General features: G+C 36.0%; 1 protein-coding gene across 1 annotated transcript in view; it reads right to left on the bottom strand.

The window, feature by feature from the left end:
- Positions 1–1,343: 1,343 nt before the first annotated feature.
- Positions 1,344–22,641, bottom strand: part of ND-39 (NADH:ubiquinone oxidoreductase subunit 39) — a 64,974-nt gene continuing 43,676 nt past the window's right edge. Inside the window, exons 2-7 of the mRNA XM_089088863.1 lie at positions 19,334–19,548; positions 14,956–15,249; positions 13,398–13,531; positions 4,853–5,014; positions 3,340–3,523; positions 1,344–1,574 (exon numbers count right to left, since the gene is read on the bottom strand). Of these exons, the coding sequence (XP_088944989.1) occupies positions 1,395–1,574; positions 3,340–3,523; positions 4,853–5,014; positions 13,398–13,531; positions 14,956–15,249; positions 19,334–19,548 (1,169 nt within the window). The 3' untranslated portion in view covers positions 1,344–1,394. The remainder of the gene's footprint in view (positions 1,575–3,339; positions 3,524–4,852; positions 5,015–13,397; positions 13,532–14,955; positions 15,250–19,333; positions 19,549–22,641) is intronic.

The raw sequence follows: 22,641 nt of genomic DNA, 5'->3' as shown, positions 1-22,641 counted from the left end.
ATTGCTGAACCTTCTCTTTTAATGAGAAAATGTTAATAGATTTGTTATTAAATTAAAGCAATACAATCAAAGTTTAGTTTTTGCTTTGAAAATAGGCCTGGTAAAAAAAACATGATATTTCCAGGCTATGTTTCATTAAGGTTTTACGATGTGAAGTAACACTGATGACACTTTTTCTCGCGTAATTTTTTAGCATCTCTTACCCTCCCCCCTCCCCAGCAAGTAAACCTTTTTTTTGGGCTGGACCAACATGGCTGGGTAAAAACATCGGCAAATTACCTTTTTGGTCTGCCACTGAGTATAAGCGAAGTGACTGTACAGAATAAAAAAAAAAAAACTCTAGATGGTGATAGACATTCTATCACCAGAGGAAGCATAAAAGGTCAACACAAGTATTAAAAAAGACTTGTTCTAATTTCGCAACAATGGTCAATTCTCCTTGAATCTGCATTCTTTCCAAAAAAGGTGCTGCTGTCTTCAAGTCTACAAGCTAGTCATGAATGAGTAACTACCAATTCAACCAAGTCCTGTGCAATATCACCTCAGCTGTCAAACAAGACAGAAGACAGATAAATTTCTGAATATACTTCAAAACGAGTAATTGCGCATGTACTTCTTGATAAACAGTCAAGTATCACTGCACCGCTGGACACAAAAGATCAAGTTTTGTGGTAATAAGGAAATTGTTAGCTATATAGCGCATTTCTTCTGGAATCCAAAAAAGGAAACAGAGTCAATTGCAGTCGAAAAAAAAAAAAAAAATCAAACTTAACGAAAAGGTGATGAAGAAAGTACAAAAGTTCACAGCGGAGAATGAAAGACTAATGAGAACAAACGTAAATTTGTCTTAAAAAAAAAATTATACATAAACAAAAATGAATCATCCAGCGTTACCCAGGAAAGCGAAAGTTAATTACACAAAATAAGAGACAATATTATTTTTTCTATTTTTCTATCTCTTTTTTTTTAGTTTTGTTTAGCACTGGGCCACAGACGAAAAAGACTCACTTCTGCCAAAAGCGAACAAGAGATATTATATTTCATTCTTACCTCTTTTTAGTTTTGCCTTTTTAAATTTACTTATTTTTATTTTTCTACTTTTACTTGATTTTTAGCTAGATATAAATTTTAGTAAATTCAAATCTGACTTTTCTAGTTGAGCTGGGTGACACTGCACTGCTAGCCACAATGGTATTTTTTAGTTCCTATTAAACCCAAACCATGTTACGGTACTGAAGATTCACATTTTTCATATTTTCTATATTATTTTGTTCGGAAGCCTAACAGATAGAATGAAACTTACCATTTTGAAGAATAAATTAAAATGAACAACACAGACAGAATTATACTCAAATAAGATTGTTTAATAGATTAAAATCAAACAACAAAATGTTCTATCCCGAGAATACTGGTGGTGGATCGGGTCTTTCAAATTCACCCAATTCTTCGTCGTAGTACAAGTTCAATCGGTACGGTTTAAGAATCCAAGGGGCTATATTCTCGATAGCTGTTAACTGTACGCCCAAATCTTCTAAAGTTGGTAGCTCTCGGTCTATTACGTCTGACACGCAATCCTAAAAGAAGAAAACATATTTAGTGAAAATATTTTTTTAAACGAAGATATACATAGAAAAATAAAACAATAAAGTTAACAATAAAAATCTCCAAACAAAAACTTACAATTGTTTCTCGCTATCAGGAAAAGTTAAAATTTTAAGACTAGAATTGAAGGTGTGGGGCGGTCTTGATATTTGACAGAAATTCACAGAGGGCTTCTAGATCATTCCACACACTTCCATTTTTAGTTGTACAAATTTTTGTTTCCTGTTAAAAAGAAAAAGAAATTTTAGTTTTAGTACATTTGGAGATAATAAGTTAATTTTTTTTTATCTTCATTTGACTTGCTTTAGTCTTTGAAATTCTTATAAATATTTCTCGTATGCAATTGTCCTAATCGCTTTTTATTGTTAAGAAAAATAGTTTTTTTTTTAAAGAACACTTGAAGCACGAGAGCGCTTTATGCAAAATGTCGTTGAAACATTTTCAAATATTCAAACACTGAATCTTCAACACTACTCAATATTAAATAATAAAAACAAGCTTTTTTCAACTGAAAGTAAGGAGCAAACTTTAAAATTAAAACTAGAAACGTAATTATTCCGTAAATAAGGGGGTTGCACTCTCCTCAATGCCTCGTTCTTCACGCTAAAGTATTTTAGAACTTGTAAAAAAAATCTTCTTATTCTAATTAAACGGCCCATGTGTTTCAGGAGTCGTTCTCAAAGAATTGGGGCAAAAAGTCAAACTTTAAAATATTTGGAATGAGCATAAAAATTCGATTCTTTTAATGTATTGTTATCAAAACTCTGTATTTAGAGGTTCGGTTACTATTGAGCAACGTCACTCCTTACTTACAGTTCGCTGCCACGAACTGTTTGATTGACACAGGGCTCAGAGCATTAACACCATCACCTTGGTACAAGAAATTATTGAAATTCAGCTTTTTCTGTTGTTGATCTTGCAATGAGAAACTGTTAAAGCTGATTTATGTTTTAACTGAAAAAAAGCAAGGAAATCTATCTTAAAAATAGCTTCGTTAATGACATTTCCGCTGGGACTAATTATACTATCACTAAACAAAGAGCTGTTCAAAATATCGCACATGAGGCAAGTTGCATTATCCATTTTCAATTTCTTATGCTGTACTGAGTTGCAACAGGAATAGCAGGAAAGACTAGTAAACACATATCAGACTCCTAAGATACGTATGAGAAAGGAGGGCTTGAAAAAAAAAGAAAAAAAGAAAGAAAACATTTTTGAGCACTAACATACTGTATCAAATGTTTTTAAACGGTATGGTAACATTTTTAAACTCATTCAAAGATGAATACAAAATTTTAGTATTAAGAATTTTACTAAATGAATTTTAACAACATAAATTTTAGTATCAAAATATGACAGAACAAGTTATATTTGTATATATATATATATATATATATATATATATATATATATATATATATATATATATATATATATATATATATATATATAAAAGAAAACAAATAACAGGTAAAATAATAAGGAATTTCCAATACAGTGACATTTGTTCAAATTTTATATGAATATTTCGGCTCTACATCAAAGAGCTGTCCTCACCAAAATACTTATATAAATAAAATAAGAATTCCAATAAAATACAATCTTTGAAATTAAAAATTAAATCAGTCCCAGAATCATTACTTCAGCGAAGTTCAACCAGAAACTTGTTTTCATGTTGGAAAGGCAGTGTGATCGTCATTATAAAAAAAAGACAAAAAAAAAAAAAAAAGAACAAACCCTTTCCAATTTGTCCCAAGTCAATGATCCCATGGGAGTTCCTGGAAGTTTTTCAAAAAGCGAGACTCTTGCCATAAAGAGTGGATCAAAGCGCATATCATAACGAAGGTATCCCCATTTTTCATCTCTTCTCATCACACGAAAGAACCAGTCCACAAGATCAGATAGCAAGTAACGTTTCGGCCTAAAATTTAATTTGATTGAAAACAAAAATCTAAAAAAACGAAGAACACAGACCTCAGCTTTAATCCATTTGGCGCCGTTCTTGATGCGGATTTAAATAAAGAAAATAGAATATCAGCAAACTTTTGTCAGTATTGGTACTAAATCTTAAAAAGGTCAGTTAAATAGAGAAAAAACGTAATTGATTGCATAAAAAATTAGAATACACTAATCGTATAAGCAAAGCAGAGGATATCGAATCAGGGTTTATTTTGATATAAGATAACTATTAAATATAGATATATTAAATACATATATCGCTGAAGATTTGACTTATTATGTAATTCAACAATTCTTTTCCCGTTTCACTACATGTTTAATGCAACAAAGTCAAACATTCTGAGAAAATCAACCAATAGCATTAAACATCAGACTCTGATGCATCCATCACCTTGAATAGGAAACATAAAAGATGTGTATGAATGCACCTAACCGACGCCTTTGATTGCTAATTGGTCTGAACAATCATTTCAGCAATCTTCGAAATGTAGGTCAAGTATTGCCCCTTCCTCTAATTGCCTTCTTATAAATTGGCACAATGAGTAATTTTTAGCATTTCTTTATTCAACTCTGTTGAACAAAAAATACATTATGTACTACTTTTTGTAAATTTTGTTTTGGATATGTATTTCACTTAATTCTTCAAAAATGATTACTAATAAAAAGTTTGCAACTCCAATGTGCATATTTATTTTTAACAACACCAACATAGGACAATTTACTGTTTTTTTTTAACACAATGTCCTTTCAACGTAAAAAAGCACATCTTCAGCTAACCAACCAAACAACATACAACTCTTCCAATATTCCAAATTAGGACACAAAATGCAATTAATGAAATCCCCCCTAGTCTTCGTATGGACAGCATTAAACATTACTCTTCTCTAAAGAAATGTTCCAAGTTTACATACATGACAAACATGGTTACCACCAGGTCAAAATAAAAGTACAATAATATTTAGATTAATATTTAGGGGAAAATCATAAAATTCATATTTTGATTGTTAGTTGTTAGCAATAATCATAGTATATGCTTGCTTGCAGACTGGTTCCTCAAGACAAAAATGCCAAAGACTGATTTTGCCAAACCCATAAAATTAAATTTGTTGTAGACATTTAAAGCAGGTACTTACAAGCCCTAAGTACGAAAACACAAAATAGAGAGGAAAAACATATCACTTGTCAAAACCTTTCGCTGCATGTCGCAAAAACATTTAATTTTGCATAAAAAACACAAGTCCATAGTTTGAAGATGAATAAGATAAATGTAAGTTTCTTAGAATAAACTTACCCAACAGCTTGAATAATTTTCCCAGCAAAATCTGGATCTCTGATTGCATTGACTATTCCTTGAGCCAAGTCACTAACATAAACAGGCTGCTTAACTGTATATTCACCCTTTTTCCAGAGCGGTATAGCCTTGAATTGACGCCGAAAATTTGATGCATAATGTCTGCAAAATGATAAACTATCACAATCAATTGACAATCAAAATAAACAAATGAGGGAAGAGAATCATAACTTCGACAGGTGTGATTTTCATCTAGTATACAATTCACGCTCCGTACACAAATTGAGGGATCAATGGAGAAATTTATTATGAACGGTTATACAAAGAAAAACAGATGGAAAAATCCGGAAAAAAAGAACGATTCCAATAATTTCCGACGCCTAGACTGATTTTAAATGTCAGCAAAGAAAACGGGTGCAGAGTACGGGGCTGCAAGGGTTTTTGGAAATTTTACCTTATAGATTTTACAGTGGCGGTGCTATGAATATGATTCACTGAAAAAAAACTATGATTTTATGGCTTCCCTTCGTATGTCGAAAAGTGTTAAATTGTCAGAAAAAAAAACCCAAGCACTCTTTCTGTGGCTTTTGAATATTAAACAAATAAAATGTAACATTTTTGTTCTCATACATACTTCAATATATACAAAAGAAAAAGAAGAATACTATGACACAATGCGTTTACAAAAAGCAGACATGACTTTTGGCGACAATATTTTGCAAAATATTAAATTATTCTTCATTTGCACCATTTGGTCAGGATGGAACAACTACATACACAAATCTTGTTTCCCAAATTTTGCCAAAATTATTACGAGTGAGCTATGCACACGGCAACGAAGATATTTTCCTTTGATATTCTTAGATCATGTGTTTCTGTCATTGTCCGTTTTAGAAGACTATCCGTTCACCAAAGAATGAATAGGTTAAAAAAAAAGTTGGAGATATGGATCCGCCTTAAACTAGAGAATATCAGATGTGAATGTCCCCAAATTGCATCTAGCTGTCGTGCGACAGACACAACTAGGGCCGGATTTAAAGCTTGTACGCTTCTAGGCCCAAACGTTTTTGCCGCTCCGTATTCATACCATTGGAGGGAGGGTCAATTTTTCTTAAGAAAATAGTCTTTATGACGACAATTTTCATTTTATCGCAAAATAAGATCACTTCTAATAATAATTTGAGAACCAAATATCTGTACGTTGGGGGTATTAACTAAATTAAATAAACAAACAAGGTATTGGAAATAAGTTTAATCCATTGGTAGATAGCAACATATAAATACATGTGCGCCTATTTATCTTCAAAACTAATTGATAGTACCTTCCTCCTTGCTTTCGTTCGTGCGGATGTGTGCCTGATATCGTTGTACGGTATCTCTAGCGTCAGCCTTCCCTCAATAATGAGGAGGGATAATGATGTCAATCTGTTGTGGCTGATTGCGTAACTCTTCACCCAACAAAGGGTGGAGAAGGATCTTTCTCCTGTGCAGTTTGTGGCAGGCACACCTAGAACCAATCTTAAGGCAATGCCAATGTTTGGATAGATGTCAAATGCATCAAAATGACACAAAACCTTGCTAACAGCAGTTAGAGTCGTGCTATTTTTGTCCTTCATCAATATTTTGTACCAAGAAGTGGTTCAAATGTAAGCATTCATCTACACTAATCAAACAGTTCGTGGTAACGAACTGTAAGTAGGGAGACCCGGCTCAATAGTAACTAAAACTCTAAAAAACGGAATTTTGATACCAATAGACACATCAGATTTTATTAATCATATAGAATAGAATCAGATTTTTATGCTGATTTCAAATATATAAGTTTCGTCAAGTTTAGTCTTGATTCAGCGTATCAGAGAATCCTACTATAGAAGTTTCAAGCTCCTATCTGAAAAAAATGTGGAATTTTGTAATTTTTGCCAGAAGAAGATCACGGATGCGTGTTTATTTATTTATTTTTTTTTTTTTCCAAGGGTTATCGTATCGAACCAGTGGTCGTAGAATATCACGGGAGGGGTAATTCGAACGGAAATTAAAAGTTCTAGTGCCCCTTTTAAGAGACCAAAAAAAATGGAGGGCAACTAGGCCCCCTCCCACGCTCATTTTTTCCCAAAGTCATCCGATAAAAATTTTGAGATAGCCATTTTGTTTAACATAGTCGAAAAATACAATAACTATGTCTGTGAGGATGACTTAATCCCCCACAGTCCCCGGGGGAAGGTCTGCAAGTTATGAACTTTGCCAAATGTTTACATATATAGTATTGGTTATTGGGAAGTATACAGAAGTTTTCAGGGGGGATTTTTTTGGCAGTTGGGGGGGGGGGGGACAGGTGGGTCTGATGTTACGTGGAAGGATTTTTCCATGGAGGAAGTTTTCATGGGGGAAGGGACATTTCTATGAAGGGGGCACCAGATTTCCCAGCATTATTTAAAAAACAAGATCAGAAATTAAATAAAAATTTAAAACGAACAGAAATTAATACGTATATGTTTGGGTTCACCCCCTACTCATTACCTCGCTCTTTACGCTAAAGTTTTTTTTTGTACTTTCATCAGAGCTTGATTTACTTGACTTATCTCCCATCCGGCCTTTGTGGCTGTATTGGGGCTTCTTCTCTTCTCACTAGTCGTTGGATATGGCGAGGGTATTCGGTTCTATCTGGTGCAAGACGCAGGAGTTGGGTGAGGTTCTGGCCATTGAAGTTGTCGTACCATCTCTTGCGAGGTCGGCCACGAGGTCGTGTGCCATGTACACGTCCTTCAAACGTGATTTTGGGGAGTTGATTTGATGACATTCGTTGGATATGACCAAGCCAGCGGAGTTGCTGACTTCTAATTCGGTCCATGATAGTGTATGAGCAGTGGAGGAGTTTACGGAGGTCTTCATCGGATACTCGGTCGATGTAGGTGATCCCTGCTATGCGACGGAGACATTTTGTTTCAAATGCGGAGATTCGCCTTTCGTCATCAGCTTTGATTGACCATGTTTCACTTGCATACATAGCAATGGGGATTATGAGAGAGTTAAAGAGCCGGACCTTCAATCCAAATTGATGATAGGCTCTTGAAGCTGCTGGTTGCAAGGCCCAGTCTACACCTAATCAATTTTGAGCAATCGTTGTTAGAGGTTAAAAGAATGCCAAGGTAGAGAAAAGATTCTGCATTTCCAATTATTTAAAAAAAACGACCAGAAATTAAATAAAAATTTAAAACCAACAGAAATTAATACGTATATGACTGGGTTCACCCCCTACTCATTACCTCGATCTTTATGCTAAAGTTTTTTTTTGTACTTTCATCAGAGCTTGATTTACTTGACTTATCTCCCATCCGGCCTTTGTGGCTGGATTTGTGGATTTTGTGGCTGGCCTTTTTGGCTTTCGTCATCAGCTTTAACTGACCATGTTTCACTTGCATACATAACAATGGGGATTATGAGAGAGTTTAAGAGCCGGACATTCAATCCAAATTGATGATAGGCTCTTGAAGCTGCTGGTTGCAAGGCCCAGTCTACACCTAATCGATTTTGAGCAATCGTTGTTAGTGGTTAAAAGAATGCCAAGGTAGAGAAAAGATTCTGCATTTCAAATTATTTAAAAAAAACGACCAGAAATTAAATAAAAATTTAAAACGAACAGAAATTAATACGTATATGATTGGGTTCACCCCCTACTCATTACCTCGCTCTTTGCGCTAAAGTTTTTTTTTTGTACTTTCATCAGAGCTTGATTTACTTGACTTATCTCCCATCCGGCCTTTGTGGCTGTATTGGGGCTTCTTTTCTTCTCACTAGTCGTTGGATATGGCGATGGTATTGGGTTCTATCTGGTGCAAGACGCAGAAGTTGGGTGAGGTTCTGGTCATTGAAGTTGTCATACCATCTCTTGCCATGTCGGCCACAAGGTTGTGTGCCATGTACCTGTACCCTTCAAATGTTACTTTGGAAAGTTGATTTGATCGCATTTGTTGGATTTGACCGGGCCAGTGGAGTTTTTGACTTGTGATTTGGCCCAAGATAGTGTGTGCGCAGTGGAGGAGTGTGCAGACGTCTTCATTGGATACTCGGTCGATGTTGGTGATCCCTGCTATACGACGGAGATATTTAGTTTCAAATGCGGAGATTCACCTTTCGTCATCAGCTTTAATTGACCATGTTTCACTTGCATACATAACAGTGGGGATTGTGAGAGAGTTTAAGAGCCGGACATTCAATGATTTTGATATCATCCTATCATCCAAATTGATGATAGGCTCTTGAAGCTGCTGGTTGCAAGCCCCAGTCTACACCTAATCGATTTTGAGCAATCGTTGTTAGAGGTTAAAAGAATGCCAAGGTAGAGAAAAGATTCTGCATTTCCAATTTCCTCTCCTTTTATGGTTAGCTGTATGGCTCTGGGTGCAGAGTCTCTGGATACCCGCATGACTTTCGTTTTTGTTGTGTTGACAACCATCCCAAGAGCTTCGGTTGCTGACACTATCTCGTTTGTTTCTGTTTGGAGGAGATGTTCATGACTGTTAATTTTCACGATGTCGTCTGCGTACGCTAATTTGTCGACAAGTTTCCCTCCAATGGATGCACAGTCTGTGGTTTTAGCAAGTGATAAAGCTGCATTTAGAAACAGATTAGGGGATAGGAGGCAACCCTGAAGAACACCTGCTGACGTCTGGAACTTTTCTGTCTGAACCTGGCTACAGAACGTCAAATACATATCTCTGATCAACGTTACCATGCTTTTGGGGACTCCATAAAGCAGAATTATGTACCAAAGCCCAATGCGCCATATTAAATCGAAGCCCTGTTTAAAGTCAATAAAAAGTAAGAGCAATTCCTTCGCAATTTCTATGTTTTTCTCCATCAGTTGCCAGGTGGAAAATACATGATCTATAGTAGACCGATCTCTTCGGAAGCCGGTCTGATATTCCTCTAAAGTGAGGTCTGTCAGGGATTTTAGTCGGTCAAGTAGGATTTTCGTGAGGATCTTGGCCGGTTCGCTTGTCATGCTAATTGGTCTGTAGTTATTACAGTCACCTTTTTCACCCTTTTTGTAAAGGGGGACAATCATGGCTTTCGCCCAAGATCTGGGGAAGTGGCCTGTTTCCCAGATGCCTACCGTGACTTTATGATAGATGTCTACCAGTTCTTCTGGGCCCGACTTAATTAGCTCTGACTGTATGCCATCTGGGCCTGGAGCTTTATTTGTTTTCAGGGATTGTATAGCAGCAACTACCTCTTCTCGTAATGGTGGTGGACTTGGATCTACTGGGTACTCCGGTAGTTAAAAGGACAGTAGGATAGATGGTTCAGGGGTTATTGTGGGGTTCAGTTTCTGGCAAAAGTGTTCCTTCCAGCGTTCCCGCCTCTCCTCAGAATCAGTGATAAGTTGTCAATGCTTATCTAACAGGGTTGTTGCTGCCGTGGGTTTCATTTTCGACAGTTCCCGTACTTTTTTGTACATGTAATGGCTGTCATTTTTTTGAAAGCGTTTTCGCATTCATGGCACTTGTCGTTGACGTACTGGCGCAGAGCCCGCCGTATTTTTTTTCTCTACTAGATGTTTCAACCTCTTGTATTCACCCTGGCTTTGTCGGTCTTGTTTGTTGGCTTGAATACGTTTTTCAGCACAGATATCGATGATTTCGGGTGTGATCCATGGTTTATCCGAGTGGGACTGTACTCCTAAGATTTCATTAGCCGTTTCTCTGATGATTGAGGCGCTTTCATCCACCAGACGGTCGACTTCCTCAATGGTTGGGATTCCCGAGAGCTGGATGCTTGACAGCTTATTCGAGAGAGCAGTTTTATATTTGTTTCTTTATTCGTTTTTTTAGGAAATCGACACGGTATTTTGGGTTGCTTTTCTTGGGTGGTTGGGGTTTTCGGAGGCGCATACGGAGTTCTGACATGACTAGAACATGGTCTGAGTCAAAATCACCACCGGCCAAAGATACTGTATTCAGCACTGACGACTTCCAACGCTTGCGGACCAGTATGAGGTCAATCATATTTGAGGTTCGGCCGTCTGGGGATCTCCATGTAACCTTTCTGCGTTCTCTATGTCGAAACATTGTGTTGGTAATGAAAAGCTCGTTATCACGACAGAAATCTATGAGCATTTCCCCCCTAAGGTTTTGTCTCCCATGTCCGAACTTTCCCATTCCGTCTTCAAAACCTACATTTGATTGTCCGACGATAGCCTTAAAGTCTCCAATGACGAACAGAACATCCTTCTTGGGCCCCTGGTCTATGGTGTGTCGGAGCTGGGCGTAGAAGTCTTCTGCATCTTGGTCACTCCGGGAAGAGCCGGGGACATAAACTTGATGGAAATGTTAGCGATGGAACCTTAAAACGGGCGGTAATGATACGCTCTGAGAGTGGATTTATGGTAAGTAGAGATTTTTTAGCACGTTTTGAGAGTAGAAAGCCAACACCTTGACGGTGAACACTGTCGCTTTGTCCTGAGGTGATGAGGGTGTTCCCGTTTATGGTTTCTATTCCATTTAGAGGAAGATGGGTCTCTGATAATCCAATAATATCCCAATGGTAGCGGTCGATTTCATTTAAAATTAATTCTTTTTTTCCCAGTTTAGCAAGTGTTCGTATGTTTAACGTTCCAAGTGAAAGTGATGTCTTTGGGGTAAATATTGGTGTCTTCTCTGACTGGAGAGTCGTCAAATTGGTTAAATAATCGTCGGTTGCCCCAGACGCGGTAAATAAAACATTATCATTATCATCATCATCGTTATTATCATCAATAATATTATCATTTCTACTATTTATAACTCTAGATATCAGACCGTCGGTTGCCCCGGACGCGGTAGTACAGGTTCTTATTCTACTTTTTGCCATTTCATATAAAAGAGAAGGAGTCTCGTGGCATTTTTGTCAGGATAGCAGTATGCCATTCCTCTCTATCCTTAGCAGAGGCCATTGTCCATGGTTCTGGATCATCTACCTTCACAGTTGTCCCTCTAGAAAGGGATCCTCCCGTTCAGTGTTCTGCAGCAGCGAGCAATTTGACCCATTGCTGGGGGAAGGTTTGTAACCGCCGGGAGGTGTCCACAGGCCGGTGGGCTCTATACGGTGTAAATCTTAGGGGCCTTCCTCCTCCTACACCTGTATTTTATGACCCTGGGCTAGGGTGTCCCAGTTTCAATTATGGACCCCCAGAAACTAGGTCCCCCCTAGGTCCGCACCTCCTATGAAGGTATCCTACATATCTGTAGGACGTTCCCCTATCCGCCACCTGGGGACGCGCTGAGTGGCCTGGGGGAGGCCCCCTACTAAGAATATGACTCAGTAGGACTCAGAGCTATTTATTCTAAATAACAGGCTTTGTGATTAAGGTGTCATTCTTAAAGAATCGGAACAAAATTTGAACTTAACGCACAATTCCAGAAAACCTCTTCGATTTAACGCTGGTTAAGCGTAAAATCGTATACCTTAATATACGTAATAAAAATATACGAATGTAGAAGTTCGTTACGTAATTTAATTCGTAAGTTACTTCAGAAAAAAAATTCGAGGAAGTCATTCGAGCAATAGCCGGAAAATATCTAAATTGATCTCTTTGCAAAAGAGGGTAGCTTATGGCAATTCTGTCACTTGTCGAAAACCTGTCACAATATTCAGAGCGATATGTAATCTACCATAAAAGGACTTATGCTTCTTAGTTCAGCTTTGCCCATTTAGCGTCTGTTTTATTGAGCTATCGCTATTTTCACGATGTATCATGCATTGCCTCCATGAAGCAAATGTCGTAATAACGATCAATTACACATATTACGACAATTATTCAGTTCGTGTCATGTCGAGCTATCGTCGTCTCGATAGTGTGTTGTCTACTTGATACACATACACTATTTTTCGTTCATGGGCTGAAATCACAATTTTTTACGTTCATGCGATAAACTGGCGCAATATATTGCGCACAAATCGCAAGAATGGCATTCTCAAGCATTTCAGTGTTTCCAGTTATGTTGTCATTCTGTTCTTGAATAATTTTAAGACTGAGTCGCGGACTATTCATACTTTGGGTGAATTCGCAACGTCAAAGACAAAGGCTAGTTGTATTAGCAGTTTCATTTGCACAGTGAAAATGATTCTTGCTTGCATAGAATGATTCTTGCTTGCGTTCGTTTAGGTGAAAATTTTAGTTATAGTTAACTAGATTGGAATAAGCATTGTATTCATTTCAAAGTACGATTTATGTTTCTTGGAGTCTTAGACGTCGAGAACCGAAAAGACTGTGATGAAAAATATTTGCTGAAATTAACTTTCTACACTAAAAATGTGGAAAAATCAGGCTCTTCCGATATTCGGATTTTGTCAAGTTTTTCTTTTCGTCTCACACTTATTTTCTCTTTCTTACGCTAAGACGTTTCATTTATATTCTCTTACGTTTCAAGATGCGACTAAAGACACATTCAATAGCGAAGCAATGGATATACGATATCCAACGTTACTTCCTATGTCAACAATCTTTATCTCATCTGGTGATTTTTCTAGACTATTTATACAAGAAGGGATATGATCTAATACAAACCTAATGAAACGATCTTCAGAGCCAAAAACATCACTCGGTCGGAAGATAGTGGCATCTGGAAATTCTTCCCGAACTGCGAGCTCACCAGCCCATTTTGTAGCCAAAATTTTAGAGCCATTCTTTAAAATATGGCCCTAAAAAAATACATTAAAGAAAAAACTATAAACAAAATGGGTTAATACGGCCAAAATGCACATACTACGCTTTAAATGAGCAATTTTCTTGCAAATAGTTCAGCACACTACAACGTTTACCTTCTGATCTCAAAAAGAAAAACTCTCCCAATATACGTATTAGCCAAAAACCGGTTTCATTTTTACTGAGCATATGTCTAACATATACTTTGAAAGTAATTAAGGATAACTCAATTACCGGGCTTGCCATAATCAATACTTAGCTTTAGTAGATAGAGAAATAATTTCTGGATGTTTTGACTACAATCATCAAATATGCATTGAAATACTGTGCTGCAATGTTGACAGGGTAGGTCAAGCTTGATAAAGAGATAACACAAAAGTGGTCAGATCTCTACTTTCCTCAGAAATAACTTTAATTTGATATGTCATATAAACAGAAAAAAAGTAGAATGATCATTTTTGAACTAAAATTATAAAACAAACGCAATTTTTTTTACGTGCACAAAAGAATCACACAGACTATTACATGAAATATTTTTGTCATACGGAGAGCTGTATATGGATTATAAAATTATTCGGAAAAATAGCGTAATATATATTTGTCAGCAATTCTAAATCTATTAATCAAATTTAGGAGTATTAGAGCATGAATTACCAGTATTAGAGAGGGATTGTCTCCTATCAATAATCCCAGGCTGTAAATGTTGCTGCATCATTAGCAGTTTTGTGAACCCCTCTTCGTTTCAAGATTAAGATTCAAATCCCATATTTTTATTTGTCTTCCCAACATGTGAAAACATATCGATAAAAATGTCGTATCTTTTTTCCGAAAATCTTCAAGGCAGTCTTAAGGAAGGTTTTTTTTTTATCCGGCTGGTTTTCTTTACTTTCAATTTTTGCTTTACTATTCATTGGAAATCTTGTTCTATTTACACAATCTTCACATTCTTGTTTCGCTATATTCTTAATTTTACATCCATTTCTGACCTAAGATTTTTTATATAAGCCTAACAACTAAAAAGGAAGGATCACGCTTGCAGTAATATACAAAAGTAAGCACCTTCTATAGGCAATAGAAGCTTAAAGTGGTGAAAGTAAGATTGACAAATCTTCTTAAACGTTTTCCCCAAGATTTGCATCTCTTTTGTCGCTTAAGTCGTTGGTACGATAAATGGATTTCGCCTACACCATGTAGGCGCCATAGGAAGATAGTCTGATCATTATTAGCAGAAGATATGTGCTATTGTCACTATTTTTTATTCTGCACTGCGTTAAAAGGAATCCGTTTCCTTTTTTCTTCTTCTTTTTTTATCTGAAAAGACCGAGCAAGGAGGAATCTTTTTTAAGAAACATCGGGTACGACACAACGTTTGTTGAACTAAAGCGGGCAACATGCATTAATATAGAAAATAAATATATACCTCAGGTTCCTCAGTTGCGTTCATTGAGGAAACGTGGATCAGTTTTAAAACATCCATCTCCTTTGCGATTCGAGCGATACGAGCAGCACCATCTATATTAACATCATCAAATTTGAAATTTTTCGTTTCCCAGTCACGACCAACTAAGTTGACAACTGCAGTTGAATACTTCATCGCCTTTCTTAAGGATTCATCATCTCTCAGGTAGTAAGGAACAAAAAGGACTTGGCCCAAATCTCCAACCATCTTAAGCCTGAGCACATCATACTCATCACCTCGATTTGGTATAATTACCTTAGAAAAGAAAAAAACGCCAATGAGTCATAGGTCCCCAAAAACCAAACAACGGGGGAAGTTTAGAAGATTTTATAGAAGAAGAATAGAGTCCCAAATACTGAATAGTTTTGTTAGAATATGCATATCAAAAGATCATCTGTATAAAAATTGGGCCAGACAGTTATGTTAAAGACCATTATGATTCACGCCATTGAGTGCACATAGCCTACACTAACGAGCTTACTGTAAATGGCTCGAGTTAATCCCAAGCGAACTCGTAAAAGGACTAATATAGAAAAAAGTCTTACTTGCGTTAATTTAATAATAGTTTTCCAAAAAGGAATTCAAAGAAAAGCAGAACAAATATTAAAACCTAATACAAGCGGAAATAGTCATATAATAAGTTAAGCTTCAAACAAACGGACATTAGTATATAAAAAAAACAACAACTGAAACCTTAACTAAACAGAAATTAATTGAATAATCTCATCAAATTAAAGCAGTAATCAAAGTACAAATGACATTCTAGCTATTAGAAAGTTTGGGTGGGTGAAAGGCCTACTCTACCTGGCAGTGTTTTCTAATCATTCAAATTTAACTTGATTATTTAATTTAATCTGTTATTGGTTGCATTTATTTATTGATAGTAATAGTAATTTCTTTCAATTTTTAGACTTTCACTTACTTTGTTGGAAATAATTTTTTTGAAGCTGTTTTTTTTTTTTTTTAATTATTATCCGTCTGATTTGTACCTGAAATCGCTTTATTAAGAGTGATTGTGGAAACATTTATACAACTGATTAGTTTTCTGCTCAATAATTGCAATCAGAACTTTAAGCAAAGCCTGAATATACAGTAGAAATTTACAATCAGACGCAGTTGTCTGCATGGATTTTTTAATAATCTGTTTACAAAAATTAGGGAGAGTATTTCACTTCATATCGACTGATAATCTTTGTATGATTTTTGGTTATCTATGGGCCTGACGCGATCCTGACGCCATCTTGTGAGCCCCTTTGAATTATAACGGTACATTACTCCATATTTTCAGTAAAAGAATAATTTCATAATCTATTTTCTTCTGATCGATAATGTATTTAAATATTAGAATGTATAGGTCAATTATAAAAGTTATTTTTCATTTCCTAGTGTTTAAAAAAAAAATTTCTATTGAGATAAAAAATCCAATTACTAAAAATATATTAATTAAGAAACTGCGTGGTAGGCAGAGGAGTGGAGGGAGGAGGGTACGGACTTTCTTTTTGACACAACCTACCTCCATCTGCCCAACTTGGGCAAAGATGAAAGGAAGCGAAGCTGCTAATCCAATTGGGCAGTACTCTAGTGTGACAGAGAAATTAAAAACAAGACTTTTGTTTCAAGATAATGAAACTAAAGAGAGAAACTACGTGGTAGGCAGAGGAGTGGAGGAAGGAGGGCGCGGACTCTCTTTCTGACACAACTTACCTCCATCTGCTCAACTTGGGTCAAGGTGAAGGGAAGCGAAGCTGCTAATCCAATGGGCAGTACTCTAGTATGACAGAGAAATCAAAAACAAGACTTTTGTTTCAAGATAATGAAACTAAAGAGATCCCACCTGGAATTTTTTCAAGCAATTGTACAAGAGGTATATTAAAAGCAGGGATTCTATATTCAACCATCTAGAATTATATGGTACCTTTTTCGTGCTCCCCAGCTATTCTACTCGAGAAAGTTGATACAAGGTTTTTCTGATGGAAGTGAAGAGCCAAAATTAAACTTGAAACAAACAAAATTATTGCTTCGTATCAAATTCAACTTATATCTGCATTACTGGTTCAAATAAACACATTCCTAATATTTCTCTAAAACAGTAAAATTTTGACAAACTAGCACTTTGTCGAAAACACAAAATCGACACACAGGCTATTAACAGTCTTTCGCCGGCCAGGAAGTCAGAAAATTTTAGAATGCAATTTTAACTCTCTCAAAACTTTAAGTAGGATCAATTTTCAATAAAGCTTTATTTTTTAGAATTTTACGAATTTAGGGAAATATTACGAGTCGGTTTATTTGAACCAATATTGTAGATACATGTTGCTTAAACTGCAAAGCAATAATTTTGTTTGTTTTAAGTTCCACTTTTGCTCTTTACTTTCATCAGAAAAACTTTGTGTTTTGCAATTAATAAATACTCTATTACAACTTGTTTAACTAGTAGCTAGTTAAGTTAAGTTTCTTCTAGTAGAAAGAAATTATTTTTCATTTCCCAGTACATGTTGTGATGAAACTTTTCGATTTTATTAGTTTATTTTTTTCTAGTACATTTTTTATTGGTCCTCGGAAATCGACTTAAACTAATCTTTTATTGAATGACACTGGGCTTACTGCAGTTAAAAAGAGAAGAGCTTTCCTGATGATAGACATTTCGCAGATATAGAATGCAACGATTCATATTGATTACATGTATTGCTAAAGGACCTGTCCACTTTCAGAAGGTTGGCTTGCAAAGTCACAAATATCCGAATGAATTTTCCAGTTCCTACTCTTTCTGTTTCTCCCACCTACCCAACTAGGGCTTGGCACCTTCCCAAATTCATACACAGCTTGTCCCCATCACAAAAGAACTTAAAACCCTCCAATATGCAAAGAATAAGTTTGCCCAACTTTAGACTCCACTAAATAAGGACCCCTTTCCTATTTTTGTCCATGGAAAAAAATAGATAAAAGGATCACTTCTAGGGCTTGTTTTCCCTCCCTGCGCATAGTTGTCAGAGAAAGACTTTATGGTAGCGTTAAGTATAATGCTTGCAAAAAGTAATGTTATAAATATGGTCGTGATTACATTACAAAGGCCAACCATCTGGCCCAAGCACCCAAAAGCTTATTATCTATTCTGATCCAGAATCTAGTTTTGAACTTCTAGCTTTTGGTCTCCAAAATACGTCTATTTATGCTTAGCATACTTTACAACAGACGAACTTCTCCTGGGTTCAAAAGATATCTGCAACACATTTCAAGTCATGCAGATACCTTTGGCAGTCACCAAACCAATGGATTTACAAAAGATGCACTCAAGTATGATCATCGAAGTAGGGGCCATCCTGTAGAGAAACCTTACTTACTAGAGCAGCTTTGGAGACGACTATACTGAGAAACTCCTCCAAAATTGTCTAGCTTTCCCTCCAAGACCCATTCTCAAAGGTGCCATAGGAAATTCCTAGCATTTTAGTTCTAAATCCTCAACTCCACGGATATTCGTTCCTCCTCTCCATCCTACAGATTATGTAAGTTGACCAGCAAAATTATTGATCACTGCCAATTTAAGTGCACAGCATTTTTAAAACAGCAGAAAGAGACCAACTGTTGCCTTTATACTGCCTCAAGTTTCATACGTTAACACCTCAAAACAAAAGCCTGATGGATCAGACTCTGAAATATTATGAAACAGGGCAATTTAAGTCTGATATTTGAAAACCAAAAGCCAAAAGGACTATCACAAATTCTCTATTGCTATAGTTAAACACCACACTGGTACTTCATTGCATTAAGAGCAGGGAAATGAGAAAAGAGCTAAATAGTATATACTTGAAAGCACATAAACCTCACCAGAAGACACAAATTTTTTAAGAATTGGATTAAAATTGTGCTAGGTGGATGAAACTTTCAGAAATGGATCAGATCCAAATTATTGATAAGGTCTGAGAATTTTTTTTTCAGCCTCATACCTTGATCCCTCTTTACTTGTAAAGTTCGAAAGATTTTAGGAAATTGGTTCAAACTTTGAAAAACAAATCAAATTTTGCTTATAACCCACCTAAAATCCATGAAACCATTTTGCATAGGTCTACAGCCTTAGAGAAGCACACTCTTTAGCAAAAAAAAAAAATTGGGTGGCGAAAATAACAGAGATCAGACCCTAATAACTTAAAATACACTTAAAGTGAGATTTCTGGTATGGTAAGAATGCTGTAAGTTTAAGAGTTAAATATTTTGGTTAAACTTCAGGAAAATTTTAGCAATAAAGGATATTTAATAAGTTGATAATGATTTACAGTTTCTCAAATGCCTCCCCCCCCCAAAAAAAAAACAAATATTCATCAATCATAGTTTTAATAAATACCTGACAACCAATTTTACCAAGCTTGTTACAAAGATATTTTCCAATAAATCCAGTTGCACCAAAAACAGTAACTACATCCCCACTAAAGCTGGATCTTCCACCTGTCCCTCTCTTCAATGATGTCAGTCTTGGATCTTTCAATGGTCTATATTCTGTTGAGAAGGAACATGACGACTGGATGAAAGGAAAGCAAAGTTGGCTAGAGGGCTCTTTAACTGAAAAGAGTATAAATACAGTAATATAACATACGTGTAGCCGGAGAGGGGGCATTTAATCTAGAGATAAACATTTCATCCACAAGGACAAAGCAATTGTATATGATATAACAGTATAACAATTTTCAAATCTTTTTCGTTAGGAACTTTTGCTGTAGGCCATTCAGGATTCATTCCTGAAAGTTTAATTTACCAAAGTCAGCTATTCTTCTAAGATGTCAACACATGAGCTCATTATCTGGGTCAGTGAATCTCAATCTTCCCTTTTTGAAACTGTCTTTAAATATTTATAAGATGTTTACAACCCACCTTCTTATCCGCAAAACTTGACAAAAAAAAAAACATAAAATATTTCACAGGAGTTATTTGAGGACCTGCCTCGCCAAATTCTTCTGGCTGAGCCTTTCACCTACTGGAATAGATTTTGGCTGGGATAAAAGATAAGAGATGGATCCTAACCTGGTCAAATCAAATCCCAAACTTATTGGGAGCGTAAGGAAATTCAGTCACAGACGGTCAACTCAGTGACTCCCATTTGTGGAGCAGCTGGCTGTAAATCATTCAGCAGGAACCAAACAAATCTTCCCAATCCTTGATGCCGGGCTAGGAATACACTACTACTAATTATCATTATTATTTATTTCTAACCCACACTATACAGAGGAACAATATGTGGAGTATCACAAAGAAAAACACATAAAAATGCAGCGCAAATCAATATAGAAATCAAAGAATATCAGTTACAGAGTAACACATAAAATTTAAAAGAGACTAAAACAAAAGAGAAATAACATAAAAGGAGGGAAAAAAAACTCACAACTTGCAGAATCTAATAAGCAGTAACATACAGAGATATGGACATAAGCTGTCATTATTGTTATCATTATTTGATTGTTACTCACTACAATACTAAAAAATGTGGAGTGACCAAAGAGAGAAAAACAAACAAGCAAATTAAGGAAAAATAACTTACGAGGGAAAAAACCTGATAAGTTGATGGTGCGGAGAAAAACGGATACAAGCGATATTTGAAAGCTTTCTGTGTAGTGCTTCCAGTTTTACAGTAATATCAGGAACAAGAGATGTATTAATAATTACCCGGTTTTTAGTCCAAGGTGGAAGAAACAACAAAGATTTACAAAATCTAAAATAATTAATCTGGATTCTTTTTAACTCATTTTTCTTAAGAAGGGGAAAAATTCCAGAAGCAAATAGAATTGAATGGTCACAAAAAGAGTAGAGCTTGAACAACGCGAGTTTATTATATTTACCTCTATTAGCAACAATCTTAGCATGTCCTAATTGAATTTTCATATTAATATCTGAGACTGTGCGCTGGCGCAAGCTCAGAAGACTATAATAGAAATACCGAGCCATCGAAGAGAATCTACGAGAGGGATAGTAAAGCCACTACAACGAAGGGGAGTACTAGAATTTCTGTTAAAAGAAAGAAATTTACATTTATCTACATTAAGAGAAAGGCCTATATCTGAAAAAGAAGTAGCAACGCGAGAAACCATGTTAGGTAGACCAGTTGTAGTACGGTTTATAAGAAGCAGGTCATCAGCATAGGTAAGGAATGAAACATCACAAAAACCAGAAAGATAGGTAGCCGATATCTTTGCCAAGACTCCTGAAATACATAATTTCTATTGGGTCCGAGATAAAACTCAACTTTGCCTTAAACCTCTTTTCACTTTATTTTCACTTTTTTTCACTTAATTGCTTCAACTACGAATGAAAGAGAAATGGGAATACAAAGACGCTGAGGTAGGGGGGGGGGGGGGTACTAAAAATGACAGAAAGAGAATGAGTATACAAAGAATGCACACGGTAATTAACATTAGAAAAATAGACGAATAATAGTCATACCAAGCAGATGTAGAAAGACAATCACTACTTGGCATATCACTTCTAATCGACTCAGAATTAATAACTTTTCGCCATTCTCTCTTTGACACTGGAAAATCCATACCACGATAACCCATTGACTTAAGATATTTTTTTATATTCACTGCGCGTCTTAAGCTCAAGGTCAGATATTCCACAAGGCGGTCTATCACATTCATTCCACAGTTTTAAACAAAGTTATGCTTTATTTTTCAAAGTTTTTAAATTAGGATCTAAAGACCAAATTGGTTTTTGTGTACCACATCTAACACCTTGCAGCGGCACTGCAACTGCCTCGGCATCTTTTATACAATTAATTATTTGATTATAAAAGCAATCCAGGTCCTTTTTGCAATTCACTGGTATAGATCACTGGAGCAGATGATAGGGAACTCGTATAGCAGACAGCATGTTTGTTAGTGTAAAGATATAGAGAGGGACATCAGCTTTCTTCCAATTACTTTTTTCAAACCATTTTGAAGACTGAGGTACTTTACGAATACTTGCAAGGTTTATATTAGGTGCAAGAGTCAATGAAATAGGGAGATGGTCTAAGTCTTGTTCTTCAGCATGTACAAACACTATTGATGTACTAATACTAGGAGAGCAAATAATCTGATCAATATTGCTCTTACTGCCTGAATGGTGAATGTAAGAAAAGGGATGAGTTTTGGGTATAATATGATAAGATGGAAGGCAATCTTACAACGAATCACTTCTCACTGACGAATGATTTACATCCGTATTGAGGTCACCAATGATTATATAATCTAGAGAAATAGGAAGAATTTTTTCCACTAAAAACTTCAACGTGTTGCAAGCTTTAGAATATCTAGTCATCGATCTGGCAGAACGATCATCATAAGGCAGATAAGAATTAACGAAAACTGTAGTGCCCATACGAACAAACAAAAAAAAACCTCATCCGAGTAAAAAGTCACCGGCGAAACCAAATTCGGATTGCGCTTAAAAACACAAACTAGCCCACCGGATGGGCGGCCTCTTGTGGCTTTGGCAGTAGTAAAAACACAACATGATGAGGGCTCCAACGCAAAAGGTTAATGCTAAAGTCTGTAAGAAGATGCTCCAGTAGACAGACGAAATCAAAATCATTGTAGAGCTCATCAATAACGAAGTCCTTATTCTTTGTACCATTAATATTAAACGATATTATTGAAAACTCCGAAATCATTGCGAAATGGG

Source organism: Artemia sp. Qi Xiang Cuo, chromosome 5 (genome assembly GCF_049724085.1).
Source record: "Artemia sp. Qi Xiang Cuo chromosome 5, ASM4972408v1, whole genome shotgun sequence".
NCBI classification, from domain to species: domain Eukaryota; kingdom Metazoa; phylum Arthropoda; class Branchiopoda; order Anostraca; family Artemiidae; genus Artemia; species Artemia sp. Qi Xiang Cuo.
This window is presented reverse-complemented; position numbering and strand designations above follow the sequence as displayed.